Source organism: Haliaeetus leucocephalus, unplaced genomic scaffold, assembly GCF_000737465.1.
Source record: "Haliaeetus leucocephalus isolate CR32 unplaced genomic scaffold, Haliaeetus_leucocephalus-4.0 Scaffold339, whole genome shotgun sequence".
Taxonomy (NCBI): Eukaryota; Metazoa; Chordata; class Aves; order Accipitriformes; family Accipitridae; genus Haliaeetus; species Haliaeetus leucocephalus.
This window is the reverse complement of record NW_010972775.1, coordinates 232,590-249,685: the sequence shown is the minus strand read 5'-3', so window position 1 is coordinate 249,685 and position 17,096 is coordinate 232,590. Positions and strand designations below refer to the sequence as shown.

Here is a 17,096-nt window from a genome sequence, read left to right as displayed (position 1 = left end):
TGGGTGTGTTTGGTTTTTTTTTCCAAAACCTGAATCAGTACTCAAATATTTATACTATATTAATTGACAGTAAATTAAGTTAAATTCCCCAAGTCAAGTCTGTTTTGCCCATGACAGTAATTACCAAGTGACTTCTCTATCTTTATCTCGACCCACAAGATAACGATGGGGGGAGATGGGGGACCAGACAGGCAGTTGGACAGGTTCTTGCTGGGTGGGTGGGAGAATGAGGATCTCACGGCAGGTTTCTGCTGTGATGTTCAGGAACCTGCTCACCCTCCCACAAGCTTTCTTGGGCGGGATGTGAGCTGGCGGTCCCATGACATGACATCACGTCAGGAATCCCATTAGGCTGTCAGTCCATCACACTGCCAGTTGAGAAGCATCTGGTCTGCTCCAGTGTCAAACACGATACACTATGTCATTATTTTTCTTGCTTATAATTAGTTTTAAGCCAAGGCTTTGCTACAGCTAATGAAAGGCGAGCTGGGGGTCACCCATATCCCAGTACACAACAACAGCAAGCCTGGGCAAAAAAATACAGGTTGGAGGAAGGCTTCCTGTAGTCCCTGGCATGAGTGACTGCAGAAGGACAGTGGGACACCTCTTGAGCAAAGCTGGTGGGTAGGAGACCGTGAAGGACACAAGAAGGGAATAGAGGCTGCTGTGCTGCTACAGGTGGGTGGTTCACCAGCAGATTGGAGAACTTGGGAGGGCTCCAAGCAGTAGCGAGGGGATGCTCTCTCCAGGGGTTGCAGCCGTGCAACTGCTCCAGTGAGACAGGGGAGGCATGGCATGATCTGAACCATCATAACCTGCCTCCTGGAAAACTCCCTCCTAGCTTGGTCCCGCTCTCCTGAAGGATGACAGGCTCTAGCGTTGGGGCATTTGATGGGAGCACCAGGTTTTGAAGGCAATGTTTGGGGCAAACTAGTTGTAGGATGTTTGGTTTTTACGTACCAAACCCAACCTTTGAATAGCTGAGAAAACGCCAACTCCGAAGGCTCAAAAGCTGGGCCGTAAGTGGAAAACAAATGCTCATTTATTGGTCTAAGATCTGTAAGCTTTGGAGGCAAGTGCATGGGTTTTGTGTTTGCTGCAAGGGGGATGCTGGGTCTCTATTACTGAAACACATCATTCCCAGCTGGCAACACCTGGGCAATTGCTGCCAGCAAACCCAGGATGGCATACAGGGGACAAGACGGGCAACAGGCAAGCAGCTGGGCAGACAGGCAACTCTGCAAATAACCTGCAGGCTCATTTTTTTTGCAAACAGGAGCAGTGTGAAAGCTGGTTGTGCCCACAAACATGACCTGCACCCCAAGGATAAGCTCAGAGAAGGAATGGTGATCACATCACACATTTCTGCAATACCTATCTCTTTTTCACCTCCCAGAGTTGCCAGCCTGCACCAAGCAGGACCTGGGGATCCCATGATGTCCCCAGCTGCCCCCTACACTGGTGGCTTCAGCTCTCACCTGGCTTGGGACATCCTGTGACATCGGCAGTGGGTTTGCAGCACCGTGCCATCTCCTGAGAAGCATCTCCAGGCCTGGGGCTGGGCAGGAGCTGGCGCTGTGCCATAATGTAAGTGGGCCAGGGCATCTGTGCCTGCATGCCCCACATCTGCCCTGGGATGGAGACCAGACATTCCCTCCTGCAGCTCCCCAGAAAAGGGTTTAGGGCTGCCACTGCTTTTCCCTTGCACATGAGTAAGTTCCTGTGGGAGCAATACATTCATAAATGCCACCTGGGCTTCAAGCCACCCTTGAAGTGTTAGGGAGCAAGGTGAGAAGGTCTCCTGCCATGGCTTTCTCCCCTCTGCTGGTCATCAGCATGTTCAGATGCTGGATTGTCTCTTGGCTTGGCATGACATGGCTCTTGGCTCCTGTTGCTCTTGGGAAAAGTGCTCTCCTCTCTGCAGGAGCTCAAAGGTTCAGGTTGAATTTAGCATCAGAAGCGTGGAAGGGAAAAGCTTATGGTTTCATTTACAGCATCACACTGGAATCTGCTGCCAGGTTTAGCTCTGCCTAGGGACAGCCCCAGGGGTGGCTGGGGGACATAGGTTATATCTATGAGCAGCACTTTCAGAAGGTGCAGAACCAGAGCCTGCTCATTGGGCTGTGCTCCATCACCCATTTTGGGCAGCCCCCGTTTGTGCCCTTCTACAGCTGCCCTGCGCAATGGAGGAGCCCAGGGCTGTACCTCTGCCCATGTGAGCACGTAACTATGCGCACAAGGTGAAGGTGCACCAAGCAATCATCCCAAAGCAGGCACATAAACAGGCTCAGTGTTTAATGGTCAGCATCTGCACATGAGGGACAGCAGAAGAAGGTCCAGCCAAGGCCAATGAGCCTGTAGTAAACCCTGGGGTCCCACAAAGCAGAGACCCTGCTTGAACCAGAAATCCCAGCAATGCCACGAGCAAGACACTTTTTGTTTTCAGGAGGTTTTGCTGATAATCTCTCCAGCAAAGAGGGTTATAAAGCTGCTCCAGTAGCGAGTGGTGCAATCAGCTCATCCAAGCTTGTAATTTTGTCATGCAGCAGTTAGGGTCTCCTTCAGTGAGCAGAGGCTGCAGGGACTGAATTCAATCCCCTCCCAGCTGCTGAGAGCCAGGAGCTTCCCTCCATCCCCCACCAAGCTGCTTCCACTCCCCATTCTTCCTGCAGAAGCCCTGGGGTCTGCCTTCCCATTCTCACAGAAAAGTCTGAGCTAGTCTGTGCAAAGAGCCAGTTTTATTCACAGGGGCACATCAGACATCAAGGAAGCAGAAAACATACAGGAAATATACAGGGAGGCTCTGCTTTTCATACAAGCAATCACTATTAACAATATTACAGAAAGAATAAATAAAAGTGATGTTGCTACAGTAACCCACAAGGACGATGCTCTCCGTTTGCCATGCATGGCCGAGCCTGCAGACCTCATCCTCCATGGCTGTGCTTCTTCAGTTTGAAAAATACTTCTCCAGCACCTTTGTTAAAAGCCCTGTCTCCTAAAACAAAAGGCACAACGGTGAGACACTGGGTCCCATACGCAGCCTCCACAAACATCACCTGCTGGGTACCACAAGGCAGATCAGACAAATGTCCCATGCTGGACCATGATGGCACTTTCAGGGGTGGTTTGGGATGGCACGTGAAAAGGAAAGAGCCAGGAGCCTGGCTCCTGCCTCTCATCCTGTGCTCCAACAGCTGGACCACAGATGACAGACATCAGAGGCAAACTTCACCAGCCCACTGAGATGTAGCCACTCGGTTGGGCTTCAGGAACAAGAGCAGCCTCAGGGCCTGATTCAGCAGAGCGCTACATGAGAAGGCAAAAAGAGACACAAAACACAGCAGGGAAGAGTTACAGAGGGATTTTGTGGGATTGCATACTGCCCAGAGGTCCCAGAGCTATGCAGGGCAGCATATGCCTTCATGCAGAAGGGCTCTCCCCACACCCCCGGAGCCATTCCACTCCATGTACATGGTCGCACCCTGTCTGTCTCCTAGAGAAACACTGCCACACACCCAAGAAGATGACAAGGGATGGGGACAATCCTCCTCTGCCAGCTAAATCCTTGTCACACACAGAAACAGGGTGGCACTGTAAAGCCCCAGCGTGCTGAAAGCCAAGCCCTGCCTGACACATGTGGTTAAAAAGACAAAAGAGAAATCTGTTTGCAAACCCCTTCTGCTCTGCGCAACTTCAGCCATCACAAGCATGGAGCAGCACATGGGCTCTTGCTTTGCAAAGGGATGGGAAACATCTTGAGACAAAACCCAACAGCAGCAGGCAGGACTAACCCACGTGAGGGGACAGCAAGCAAAAAGACTAAGCCCTGGGATTTATTTAATGCTTAGAGCAGCCCCACAGAAAGGAAGAACATGTTCAGGAATGATCAGCGACACCCTCAGAAAAGGAAAAGCCCATTGGGTTTTTCAATAAGAAAGTCCCCTCAATACTTATCCTGCCACGAAGCACAGCACATGTGCTGGAGGAAAGCAACACTTACAAAGCATGTTAATTCCTGCCTTGCTGACTGGGGGCTCCCAAGGAAGGGAGAAGCATCTTTGTTTTTCTAAACCGAGTTAAGATGGAAGCGACAGAACCTGCGCAGGGGGTGGATAGAGAGTTTCACAGAGCAGAGCTATTAAACGGCTTGTTAGGCAGGTGATGAACACAGCACACAGATCAGTTCAAGCACAGGCTGAGTCCTGACCCCAGCTGTCCAATAAGTCACTCTGAGGGAGAAAGCTGCCAGGGTGGCGGAAATTTGCATTGGCACCATGTCACCCACAAGAGCAAGAAAAAATAAGGTCCCACAGAAAAGTATAACACAGACAGCACTCAAAGGCACCAGGGAGAAGTAGTCCTGTAACATCAACCGGCAGCTCAGAGGCAAGGACAGCCTGGGGGTCGGGTGGCAAAGAAAGGAGCAGGAAGGCAGGAGTTGAGTCTAGAGAGGCATCGGGGCAGTGAGGCAGGCAGCTGGCCAGCATCTGCTTGACCATGAACCAATTCATCCTCCAGCAGCAGAGCTTTGGCACCCAGCACACAGGTGCCAAAGGCTGATGTCCAGTGCTGGATGCTACCCCTGGCCAGGACCTGCCTTTGAGCACCGGCAATGAGCAGCAACAGGGCTGGCAGGGCACCAGCACCCAGCTGGCAGCCTAAGACACAGCACCAGCACTCAGGGCAGCCTCTGCCCAGGCACATCTGCAGCGCAAGCAGTGACCATGCAACTTACCTACACAGAGGAGAGCCACAAGGATCACTTCTATCAAACTCACACCACATGTTTGTGAACATCTTAGCGGATGAGGCAGGGCAGCACATCCACCACCTCTCTCATCATCTCAGGCAGTTAATGTAGCAAATACCCTCCTCCTCAAAGGCTCCCCAGGGAGGATGGAGAAGGGTCCAGGACCTTCACAGCCCTCTCCTCCCTTTCAGCTGCACACAAGAAGCAAAAGCTGCAGCAGTGCAGCGGTCACAGAACACAGCATCTTAAGGGCAGGAGAGTGGTCTGGTGTCCTTAGCCATACCCAGGTGGCTTCACGGTGGAAAGCCCTCTATCCCGATGGGACCAGCTCTGTAGGAAAGCCTCAACTTACCTTAGTCTGCTGATACCGAGTCAAGAAGGCGCTTGAACAATCAGTGCCACTCAGGCTCACATCCCTGCAACTCTGCTCCACCTGTGCCTTCCCAAAAAGCAAATAATAGGAGCAAGCACTGCCTAAACCTGGATAACAGAAGTAGCTTTACCTGTGTGCAGTGTTACTGGATAGCTCCTCAAGTACAGCAGCTCACTGGGACAGTATATGTAGGACCCACCTAAGAGGATTTCATCCCTTCTAGGCTCTCAGCTACCTCCTGCAGTGACCAGAAAGGGCAAGGCACCAGGGAAGCGTGCATGAGGCAACAGACAAGCAGAGCCACACGGACCGAGCAATTCCATCTCCGCATCCTGTGTGAGGATATGTGTGTGTGTGCCTTGCTCCCAGGGGCAGGTTTTCCACTAGGAGTTGGGTGAGCTCTGAGGCAAAAGCCACACTGAGGACGCTGAGGATCTGCTGATGCTCAGCGGGACTACTGGGGCTCCTGCCTGCTCCCCGAGACCCGCTGTGCAGCAGTACGACTAACGCACACCTCCCTTCTGCAAGGCAAGCTAGCAAAACTATGTGCCCCTCAGTAATGAGGGATCCTGACCACAGAGACACAGACCCAGGATGAGGGCATTAGAAGCCCAAGACCTCTTTGCAGGACAGACTCCTTTCCCTTCACATACAGAGCTGTGTCCCTCCTGGCCTCTCTCTACAGAAATAGAGGGGAGAAAGGATTTCCCTATTCCTGCAGTGGCTGGAAAAGGGGACATTTCTTCACTGCAGCCACAGTGACCAGCCATCCCCTTCTGCATCTGGCCGAGGAAGACCCAGATGCTTAACAGCCCCTGGACTGGAGATCACCACTGCCACAGTTCCACCACGGCACACCTTGCTCATCCTCGCGCCCTTCCCAAGCATTTGGGACTATTAGCCACTGCCCACCTAGACACAAGCCTAGGGAGACTTCTCCTCTGCCCCTTTGTGGCTGGTCTTACGAAGTGGTTTAAGGAGGGTTAACAGGAGCAGAAAGGTGGGGAATACACCTCCAGCAGCCGTGCAGATGCTCCCAACTCCAGCAAGGCTGGCTGTTGCAGATTAACATCTCCACCACCTCCCTGCTCTGAGCATCTCTATCCATCTTAACCAATATTCACCTGGTCAGCGAGGTCATATTTTCCTTGGTTCTCATCCAAAAGTCTCTCTTGCAAGAGGATTTTCAGGAGCTCACGGGTAAGCAGTTCCATCATGTCCTCCAGCAAGGCTCTGAGAGAGGGACCGAAGACCATGGGCACTGCAGGCTCCTCTGGCGACTCCAGGCGTGGGGAGCCCGTGACGCTCTTCTTCCCCATGAAGTGACCTGCAATACAACGCACTTGTGTGTCCGACCACACAAGCACCTGTGGGGAGGGAAAGGCAGGGGCTCCGGCTAAGCTGTCACCTGCTGCCTCATGGCAGGGGAAGTCAACGAGAAGCAACTGAGCGAACCGAATGCCTAAATTAGCCAAGTACAGGAAAACGAGGAGAAACCCAGAAACCCCAAGCCCTTGTTCCGCAGGGGACTTTGGGGGAACTTCCCCCTCCTGCTGACAGGGTCCCTGGGGTTAAAGCGGTGCCGGACCTGTCACCGGGAGGTGTGGGAGGAGGTTGCCTCATCCCTGCCCTGGTCTTCTCCTGCCCGCCACGGGTCCCACCGAGCCCAAGCCTCTCAGCGTTCCCCTCCGCACCGCGGGGTACCGAGGGGGGTCCCCACAGGGAGGCAGAGGGTGCCCTGCACAGCCCGCCGTACCACAGCTCCTCCACGACACGCGTGTCCGCGCCCCCGCTAACCTGTGGCCCAGAGGTTGCCGCGGGGGTTGACCTTGATCTTGGCCGCCTGGCTGCGGTGCTCGGCGAAGTCGAGGTGGACGGCGGGCCCCAGCGCGGCGCCGCACAGCAGCAGCAGGAGGCAGCGCAGCGCCGCCATGGCCGCCCCGGCGGGACCCGCTCCCGCCCCCCCCCACCCCGCCTTATACTCCGCGGGAGGGGGGCGGGGCCGCAGCACGCCCCGCCCCCTCGCCGGCAGCCGTTGGGGTTCCCGCCCTGCCGCAGGCGCCTCTCAGCCCGCCCCGCTCCCTGCTGAGGGGAGGCGAGGGCTGGCGCCGCTTGCTGCCCACATCCAGGGGGTCCTCGCCCCCTCTATCCCGAACCCTCTCATCCCACCGCCCGGAGGTGCTGCCAGATCTGCCTCCGAGGTGAATGGCGTCGGTGCTCTGCCCTCGCCCAGAAATCCCACGGTCCGGTCGCAGGAGTTGGTCAGGGTGGGTTTACCCCTTCTCAGCCCGGCCTGCCTAACCACACCACCTCCTGCTTCTCCGTCTGCCCGGGAACATGCTCCGTGATGCTGCAAGTGGCCTTGCGAGGACGTCGGGCAGTACCCGTGGCCAGCTCTCAGCACCCTTGGACGCAGCCTCTCTGGGCTCCCCAATTTTTATGGGCCAAGCTCTCCAAGCAATAACCACCCTGACCCTCATCCACCGCTGGTTATTCTCTTTGAATCCTGCCTCCAGGGACACGGCCTGGGAGACCTTGTTGGCGAAGACCAAGGCAAAGGCAGCCCGGAGTACCTCAGCTTTGTCCAGGTCCACGACTATTTGTCTTCCTTCTTCAGCCTTCTACAACTAAAGGAGTTTGTTGAGATGCATGAGGAACATCAGATCTTCTATAACTAACTTCTATAACTATGGTTGGACTCAATGATCTTGAAGGTCTTTTCCAACCTAAATGATTCTATGATTCTTTAAAGTAGTACTTCTATAATATAGTTATATACTTCTGTAACTATAGTTATAGAAGAGCTGATGTTCCTCACGCATCTCAACAAACTGAGCTTTGGTTTTCCTAATATTGTTCCTACAAGCCCAGGTAACACTTCCAGATTTCTCCTTCATGACCTGTCCATGCTTCCACCTCCTTCATACCGGAGCTCAGTCATGAGTTTCATTCCCAGTTTACCCAAACCCATCTCCCAGTACATCTACTTGTGTACCTGATTATTGGGATGGACTTGGAAGATCTTGTACTTAAAGACCTGCCAGCTCTGCTGAGCTCCTCTACTCTTCAGAGCCGCCTCCCACAGGACCCCACTTACCAGATCCCTGTAGAGGGTGAAGACCAGAGTCTGCATATCACTACTCACCTTTTCCTCTCCTTTCACTATCTTGCAGACCACTGTTTCCTGACCACTACACCCAAACCTGCCACTGGTTATCACATTCACCATCAGTTCCTCCTCTTCCATTAATGGGATGGAGCTATGCACACCCAGCAACAGCATGGATGGACCTGTGCCCAGCCATGCCCCAGAGATAGTGGGGGCCTGGGACATGGACTGTTTATGCGCAGGGCTCAAGTGATGTGAAGTCCATGTAAAATTGGAAGCATTTCATCAGGGGGCCCTAAGATACAGGTTGTGGTCTGTTTCTTCTTGTCACCTGCCTGCAGCCTACAGGGGCTTTCAGGCTCCTCCAGGTTCCACATTTATACAGGGGTGCTCTCAGGGGCTGGACTGCTGCAGGAAATGCGTCTGAAATGGTAAAGACAAGATGAGCATGAATGCTCAGAAATCTCACCTAGCATGCCGGGCTTTGCATTGTCTCCATTTTGTGTTGTATACACAGACCACTATCAGGAAGCAGAAGGTCTTAAGGGTTGGGGGCTGACCAGGATCAGGTGGCCAGCAACACAGCTCTCTCAACAGCCACAGTACCTGAGAGGCAAGCAGAGCAGACTCAGCGACAGTCACCAAGTTCAGAGAGAGTCCAGATCATCAAGCATGTTCATGATGATGAGGCAGGTCCCAGGACGAGCTGCAGGTCAGGATGAGGTCTAGTGGGGGTAACCAGGGTCAGACACAGTCCAGACAAGTCCATAGCGATGAGGCAGGTCTGAGATCAGGTCAAGTCAGTCCATAGCCAGGCACTGCTGAGCTGGAGACCAATGCTCCTACAACGTAGATCAATGAGAGATTAAAGGCCCAGGGCTGAGCTTAAATGGGTTCCTGGGCCTATGAGGGTGGAGGTCCCAGGTGAGACCCATTAAGGCCTCACCTCTTCAGGGCCCTGACAGCTTCTGCCAAATTTACAGCTCCATAATTTTACAAGGAGATGCTGGTTGGTGGGGGAGGAGTGCCTGAGATGCCCCAGATTCTCCTGGGAACTGTCACAGGGAGGATTTATTAGCGATGCCCTTCTCAGCATTTACTGCTGTTTAAATGAAAAGGACTAGAGGAGATTTGCTTCTCTTCAACAGCAGGGGGTTACAGTGTGAACTGCAAATGCAGTTTTAATGATGGGAGGAAAAAAAGTAAAAAGTACTCCTGCGTTAGACATGCATCCTTCCAAACTGTGTGCGTGTCCCCTTGGGTGGCCAGCTGGCTGGTCAGCATGTGCTCCCTTACCATCTGGGATTTGTGCCATGATGACGGGCATGGCCTACTGGGAGATATTGCCTTCTAGTTGGTCCACCACCCATTAGGGAGGTGGCTACCTCCGCTAGCCCTGTATCTATGTGTGCTGAAAGGCCTGGGCTGCAACGGGGAACCTCGCTCCACTTTCTCACCACGTTCCTTCCCTGCCTATGTTCAGCAGGAGTATTGCTGAGCAGGGCAGTGCTGGGCCCACGTCTCTGCTCGCCTTTTGAGGAGATGGCCCTTTTGGGTGCTCCCCATGCACTGCATGAGGTGTATGAATACAATGCCCACCACGGATGGGCATTTGCAGCACTGTGGCCCTAACCCTCATGCTTGCATCATGGCAGCTTCATCTCCTCCATCGAGTCAGCTGAGAGACATGGCTGTGACCACCACTTTGGCTCTGATGTCCCCTGTCAGTTGCCACAAGCCTTGGGGGAAGGTTTCACTACTAGAGTTTGATTGTGCTGCCTGGGATGATGCCCATGATCCCACCCTGATCTGATTTTGAACTAGACACACAAACAGAACTGACACAGAGCTTTTCTCTTTTTCAGCTGGTGGCTGCAGGCTGCATGCATTACCTTGGTCAGGGTATGAGAGGGGGAACACCAGGGCTGATCTGCACTGCCCCATCTGCACCACTACCTTCTGGAGAAGGCAGGAGTAATTTGCAGGGCAGCTGGTTCTCCAGCTGCACATGTGCACGCGCACACACACATACACACACTTTTTAATTTCCTCTTGCAGCCCGTGTCCCTCCTCCAATGTCCTGCACTGTCACTACGTACTAATAAAACATGGCTTGAAATGGACTGACATGATCTCAAGCCTTTTTTTCAAAATGGTTTTAAATTCACTCAGAGTGGCAAAAGTGCTGGAAATTTGGGGTGTCTGGAGAAGGCTTGGGATGTAGTCAGGGCAGGAGGAGGAGGATGTGAGGTTCAGAGAGGGCCCAGCGCTGGCACAGATGAGTTGGGTTTCTCCTCACGCTGGGGAAGGGTGTTATCTGGGAAGCTGAGCTGCATTCCTCCATGGGTGCTTTGGAGCTGCTGGCTCCACTTCACAAGCAAACAACTTGTCTGCTGCTTTTCTCCCAGAAATGCCAGGGCTTCACTCAGGCAGCTGCAGTGTGCTGGCTGGGGGAACCCCTCCCTGTGTCAGGGTCCAAACTCTGCCTGGAGGCCCAGCAGGACTCGGTCTGTCCTGGTGCTTGCTATAGCTGCTGTGTCTCTGCACACCAGCAGTGAGAGGCGGGGAAGAGCGAGATGAGGAGTTACCTGTAGGATTACGGAGGATGAAGCCAGGGATAAAGTGACACCAATTACAGAGAAGACAGAGAAAAGAGCCCCAGGCAATGACAGCACCTACCAAAGCATGACCGGGGTTAAGTCCTGTTCCTTCAGGGCAGCACAGTGCTCCTTGGAGATGGACTGGAGAGGGGCAGGCAGCCCCCAGGGACAGGGGACCAGCAGCAGGAACCAGCACAGCATTTCAAACAGGGCGAAGACTTTTGTGCTGATCTGATTTTAACTAGATAAACAACCAAACTGACACACATCTTTCCTCTTTTTCAGCTGGTGGCTGCAGGTTGCACGAGTTACCTTGGTCAGGGTGGAAGGAAGAATAGAGGAGGAACAGGTATTTCTGATCCCAGTAGTACTGATGAGGGACTGCAAGACAGGCTTGGGAAAGGCTGGGAAAAGGAAATCAGGGAGTTCCTGCCCTGTTGCAGTATCATTATAAATGCTTGGAAACTGAGGGGACACCGGATTAATTGCCGAGTACCGAGGTTTGGCCAGATGGGGCATGTGTGGGAGATTGGAGACCATAACCCTCATTTCAAGCCTGGGAAGGGCAATGGAAGCTCAGGGACTTGGTGGAGGCTGGAAGTGGGAGAACGATTCAGGGCAGCCAGTGGGGTTTTTATGGAATACGACTCGTGAAAGGGACCCAAGCTCACCACTCGCTGAGCAGCAGCATCGGTGCTAAAGGAAACTGCACAGCTGTAATCCAGGCAGGGCTTTGAGAACACTGATTTCATACTCTGCAGCAGTCTCGTTAAAAACTAGCCCCAGACACCAACAGACAGATCCTGAGCAGGAGGCTCCGCACAGCTCACCCTCCTAAGTGGCGTAATTACAGCCAAGTGAGTTTTCCGTTGAACGTGGCGTGGGTGCTGAGCAGCCCCTGGGCAGGCATGGGTGCTTCACAAGCAGGGTCCATCCAGAGGGTGTTTTACTGCACCTGCAAATAAGGGCTGCAACTCAGTCGTATGGGGCCAGAGTGGGCTGATCACACTGCTGCCAAATTCCTCCATTCCTGGGAAGGCAAGAGAGCTGCCCCCTCCCTTGTCACCCTGAGCCTGAACAAATGCAGCCTTGAGAGGTGGCTGCAACAGAAGTGGCCTTGGTTACAAATGGAGACCAGGTTTTCTCTGGATTTTTTTAGTCCATATCTTCTTCATGAAGAGGTGATGTTGTTCCTAATTTGGGAAAAATAACTGGCACCCGGGACCTGCCTGGGAGAGGCACCATAACCTGAATTCCAGTCCCCAGTCACTAGCGTGGCAGGGTTTGTGACAGATTTTCAGCCTCCGCCTTCCTCCAACTTTGGCTCGCAGAGCTGGGCCTCCCAGCACCTGCACACCCATCTGCCAAGCAGTGGGGGAGCCAGCACTTAGTAGCAGAGGAGGCTGGGGCCTGCTGATGTGACAGCTTTGGTCTGGAACCTGCTGAGACCTCCAGCATTCAGGGCAGGAATTGTCACTGCAGCGCTCCTCCACTGCTTGCTCTCTCCAGCTCGGCAGAGGTTCACTTTCACAACTGTTACAGCCACCAAAGGAATCTTCCCAGCTTATATATCAAAAAAGGCATTACAAATTCTATTTTAGAAATTGATTCTGCGGGCAAAGGTCATTGCACCGACTTCCGCTGGTGGTGCAGGAGATTGGCCTGTCAGCCACCAGCTTCCTGCAAGGGCCTCGCAATGGAGCCAGGGAAGAACAGAGGTGACTCAGCAAACACCTGGCTTCTGATAGATGGTTATGTCCTTGAGGCAGAGCATGCACCTGCACAGAGCTAACCCTGTCCCCTCTCCTGGTGGGATTAACCCTCTGGGGCTGGGTGAGAGCAGCCTGCAGCCACTGCTCCACAGCCATGCACAGATCCACACCCTCCAGGAATGGTCCCTTCTCACCCAAAGCAGCCTCAAAGCTCCAGGGATCCTTAGCTTGCACCATTGGTTTCCCCCAAGGCCTCCAGTTGGAGGAAACAGTGATTGTCTGTGTTGTTCTCTGTTTTCCCCTAGTAATTCTTGCACACAATTTATTTTCTCGATGGCTACTGACCACTGAACTGACATTTTCATAGCACAATCTGTTACGACCCTGACGTTCCAGATGGTAACATTTAACTCAGAACCCGTTGTTTTATAAATAGAGTTAAAATTGTTTTTCCCCCCTGTGCACCATTTAATATTTATGTACATTTGAATTTCATCTTTTTTATTGCCCAGTCTCTTTCCACAGCTTGCCTTCATCCACTCAATCCTTTGTATCAGCAGCAAGCTTCAGTATTTGCCTGCTTTTGCTGATCATTTTTGAATACGCTGAAGGCAGTCCCTGCACAGCTCCCTGGTGTTTTCTGCTACAGAGATTGTTGCCTCCTACTTTTTTTTCCTTACCTTTTAGCAAATGATTTCTCCCTGTAAGGATCTCACCTCCTATTCCAGGGCCAATTCCTTTCTTTAGGAGCCTTTGCTGAGGGACCTTGCCAAATACCTTTGGGAAATCCAGGTGGATGATCCCAGTGTGCTCACCTTGCCCATACATCTCCTAACTCCTTCAACAAGCTCCAACTCTACTCTTTAAAGCAGCCCTACTCCTTTCCAGTCCACAGATCTGGTTTATAGCCTACAGATCCCTGCATCTCCACCTCAGCCACCACTCTGTCCCTTGGTGCCATGGTGGGCTTGACAGAATGGGTGCTCACCACAGCAAAAAGGTCAACGCTTTCAGGTTTGCATCCCTTCAGAGCCTGTGGGCAGCTCCACCCAGGCCTGGGGGTCCACTGCTATCTTCCTGGTCACTGATCTCTTCTGCAGGTTCTTCCGCTGCTGGTGTCCAAGAGCTGATAGCACCACAGGACACCTGGGGTGCCCTGTTCCTTATCAAAGAGCAACTCTTATCCGTGTAGGGCTAATATGAGTAGTAACAGACCTGTGAAACTGGCACTATTAGCAAATCCTCCAAATGTACCTAAAGACGAAGCAAGATTTCACCAGGCAAAGAAAGGAGACCTTTCCATAACTATGCAAAATAAATGTATCTAAAATCTGCACAGCTAAGAGAGTCTTGCTAACGCTGAGCTAATAATGAACAAACATAACAGACCAACCTGGAAATACCATGGTTCACAGTGTTTAAAGCAAGGTTAAAACAAGGTCCATTTTTTTTCTTCTCTGTTGAATTATGCTTTGATACTTTGGCATTGACTATTGCATCTCCCAGAGAGGTGGCCAGTCTGGCCTGGGAGATACTCCAAGCTGTAGAGCTCCCAAAACACAGTGCAGGAGCCCCCAGGCCCTGCAAATATTCACCTGGGCAGGCAAATGCATGCCCCAAACCGATGGCTCCAATAAAAAACAAATACAAAGAGCGAAGGCTTCAAATCCCCCTATTTGTCTCTTTCACAGAGCTCCTCCTGCCAATAAAACTTAGTAGTGGTTGTTTCAGCCTCTTCTTCACCGCTTCTTCAAAGCCAGGTCAAATTTTAAGTCCTGCCATATGCCTGAGGGTCTGTTTTGATGCATTTGTCTCTTGTTTACAAAGATTAAATTCCTCTGTTACATTCATTCGTCCACAGGCAACAACTGTTGTTCATAAAAGATAAAATTTGAAATCTTGCACATCTTGTTTTCAACTCTCTTTCAATTTTTATTTAAGCTGTAAATGAGTTGTGGTTTTCCCTGAGGTTTCCCACTCAATCCACGCCCGCTGGACATAGTACAAATAACTGCTCTGCAAGACGACTTAGAGAACAAAATCTTGTTTTCTTGCAGGCAAATCCAGGGCTAGCTCAGAAGTGTCCCAACCAGAATTACATGGCAGAAATTTGACATCCCAGTTTCAGTGAATTGAGGTTCAGAGAAATTAAATTGAAGTTCATTTTCTCCACATTATTCTACCTCTGTCTCTCTGGAAACTGAAACCCCTGCAAAGTTAGTTTCTACAGGGGAAGGAGAGGTTGGAAAAGAAAGGTGATATCAAGATGCTCGGCAGAGAGAGCTCTGGGAAGTGTTTGTAAATTATTAAACAGAAGGAGAAAAAAAATCAAGAAATGAGGAGCCAGGGAGAGGGAGCAAGAGACAGAGAACGTGTCTGCTCTGTCCTGGATCACAGAGGGTGCATTTCTAGTCCATCCCTATTTAGACTGTCCTCTGTGGAGATATCTGATTTCCCCCAAGGTTTAGGGAACTCTGCTAGATCAAGCATTCAAAGGCCCTGCTGGAGTTGAACATGTGTAAGAATTGCCCCATGAGCAGGAAAAGGTTTAAGCACACGATGTGCTCAACCAGCAGGACCCAGCACCCAGGCGGGCCCTGCTCCATGGGGAAGCAGGACTATGCGCGAAGGAGTTGGTGTTTTTTTACAGAAATTGAGGGGTAAGCCGGGATGAGCACACAGCAGCAGAAAAGCTGCTACCATGAAGAGGGGCTCCTCATGGCTGGGCAGACTACCAACCAGCAGTGAAGCCACGCAATTATGGCTAAGTAGATCCAATAAAGCAGATTTGCCATTGTGGCCCTTCTGAATCCAACATGCATCAGGCTGGTGGAGCTAGCTCCGCAGAGACCTGTGGCTTCCTGACGGGTGAGCAAGCTGAAGTGTGCCTGGGTGCAGATGATGAGGGGATGGAAGTATTGCAATGGAGGGGAGAAGGTAAAAGGGGCAGGAAGCTATTCAATTGGCTCAAAACGCAACGTAGGTGCTATTTCTCTTCTCCCAGCAGCCAGTGATGAGATGGTCAGATCAGTCATCTACTATGCATCAACTACCACCAGGAGCTGCTGACACTGACAGGAACTGCGATGGCTGTGCCTTTCTGGCATCACCTAGGCACACCTTGCAGTCTGAGAACTGGAACCAGGACACTCCTCATGCGATTTAGCCACTGAGTCACTGACACCGTGTGGGTCTTCAGCCTGGGATACATAAACATCTGCTTTACAACCCCCTTGCTCCAGCACAGGAGCCATCCCCAAGTGGCACGCTCTGCCTGAGCCACCTCTCCTCTCCTTCTCTTGGCCAATGAGCTTAGTCCGTTCTGGGAGCTGTGTGCTGGATTTGCATTCATGCATTTCTCCAGCAAGAAGTGGTCTTCTAACCACGCATGGGCAAGACTTCATCTTGCAGATTCTCCTCAGAAAAAATAAGGTTGATCTGTTCTGATTTTAAGGGCAGGAAAACTACCACAAGATGACCCAGTCTCATTAAAGAAAGCATGCAACCTATCATCTTACAAGCCCTAGAAACCCCTGCTAAGCAACATGCAGCAACAGATCTGGATGAAACAGTGTAATGCTTATTACTGTTTAACCAACAACTGTGCATTCAAGCATCATGAACATACAAAGACAGCCTTTGTCTCAAGGAGCTTCAACTTTCAGCACATTACTCCTCACAGCTCACCTCCCATCCATCATGCTTTTGCTTATGCATTTAGCTTTGATATGAAAAAAAGTCACCCAACAAAATTCTAGCAACATTCAGAAGCAGCCCAGCATCACTTTGCTCTGTGAAACAGCTCCTGCTCATGACAGAATCTGTGTCCTGAACTGCAGATGTGATTGAACAGTAATTAAGCAATGAAATTGCCTACCAGAAAACCTGCTCTGTTTGGCTGTAAACACAACAGAGACAGAAGCAATCTTAGCCCTGGCAGATTTTTTTTTCTTTTTTTTTTTTCCTTTATAAACCAGACCTTTCAACACCCACATACTTTACAAACAAATCCCATTCCTGTTGTGACACAAAGATCTCCACCTTTCCTAAGCCTTAGGTCTCAAAGGCTTTGCTGGAGCTGGCCAGACAGCTTCACCTTTAAAAAAAAGAATAAAACTGGAATAAAAAACAAAGACACATCAAGTTCTAACAGCAAAACCCCTGGCTCTGCAGGAGCACGGCAGCGTTCGCCAAACATTTCAGCATTAGCACCCAGCTGAACCAGAGATCCTGCACGCTCTGTAGCTTTTCTGCTCAGCAAAGCAGAATAAGTCTGGCGGGGACAGAGCCAGCAACAACTCTTTGTCATCCTACCCCCACGTTCTCAGTTTCCAGTTTGCGCAGGCTCATCCCCAGCACCCCCGCCCCACTGTGGCAGGAAAAACGTTACAAGGATGTGGGAGGTGATGTGGGAGGCAGTGTGGGAGGTGGTGGGCGTTAGAGCTGTGAGTGGATTAACTGCTTATTTATCCTCACTCTAATTAGAGCCAACACCTCGTTTCACGACTGTAGATAACAAACACAGAACCACTGTTCTCGGCTACACCGA

The 17,096-nt window shown here is 51.5% G+C and overlaps 1 protein-coding gene across 1 annotated transcript; it reads right to left on the bottom strand.

Annotated features, from left to right (window-relative positions):
- Positions 1-2,716: 2,716 nt before the first annotated feature.
- Positions 2,717-7,108, bottom strand: NMB (neuromedin B). The gene is made up of 3 exons (XM_010571531.1): positions 6,924-7,108; positions 6,251-6,453; positions 2,717-2,998 (listed from the first exon to the last, which is right to left on the bottom strand). Exons 1-3 carry the CDS (start codon positions 7,057-7,059, stop codon positions 2,951-2,953), a joined length of 387 nt encoding a protein of 128 aa, XP_010569833.1. The 5' UTR covers positions 7,060-7,108; the 3' UTR covers positions 2,717-2,950.
- Positions 7,109-17,096: the final 9,988 nt, after the last annotated feature.

Bases quoted from the DNA above. Each gene is read 5' to 3' on its own strand.
- NMB (XM_010571531.1), bottom strand. From the start codon at position 7,059: ATGGCGGCGCTGCGCTGCCTCCTGCTGCTGCTGTGCGGCGCCGCGCTG. The intron at 6,454-6,923 runs GTTAGCGGGGGC...GTTGTATTGCAG, and splicing joins CGGCAACCTCTGGGCCACAG to GTCACTTCATGGGGAAGAAG. The intron at 2,999-6,250 runs GTGAATATTGGT...CTTTTGTTTTAG, and splicing joins AATATGACCTCGCTGACCAG to GAGACAGGGCTTTTAACAAA.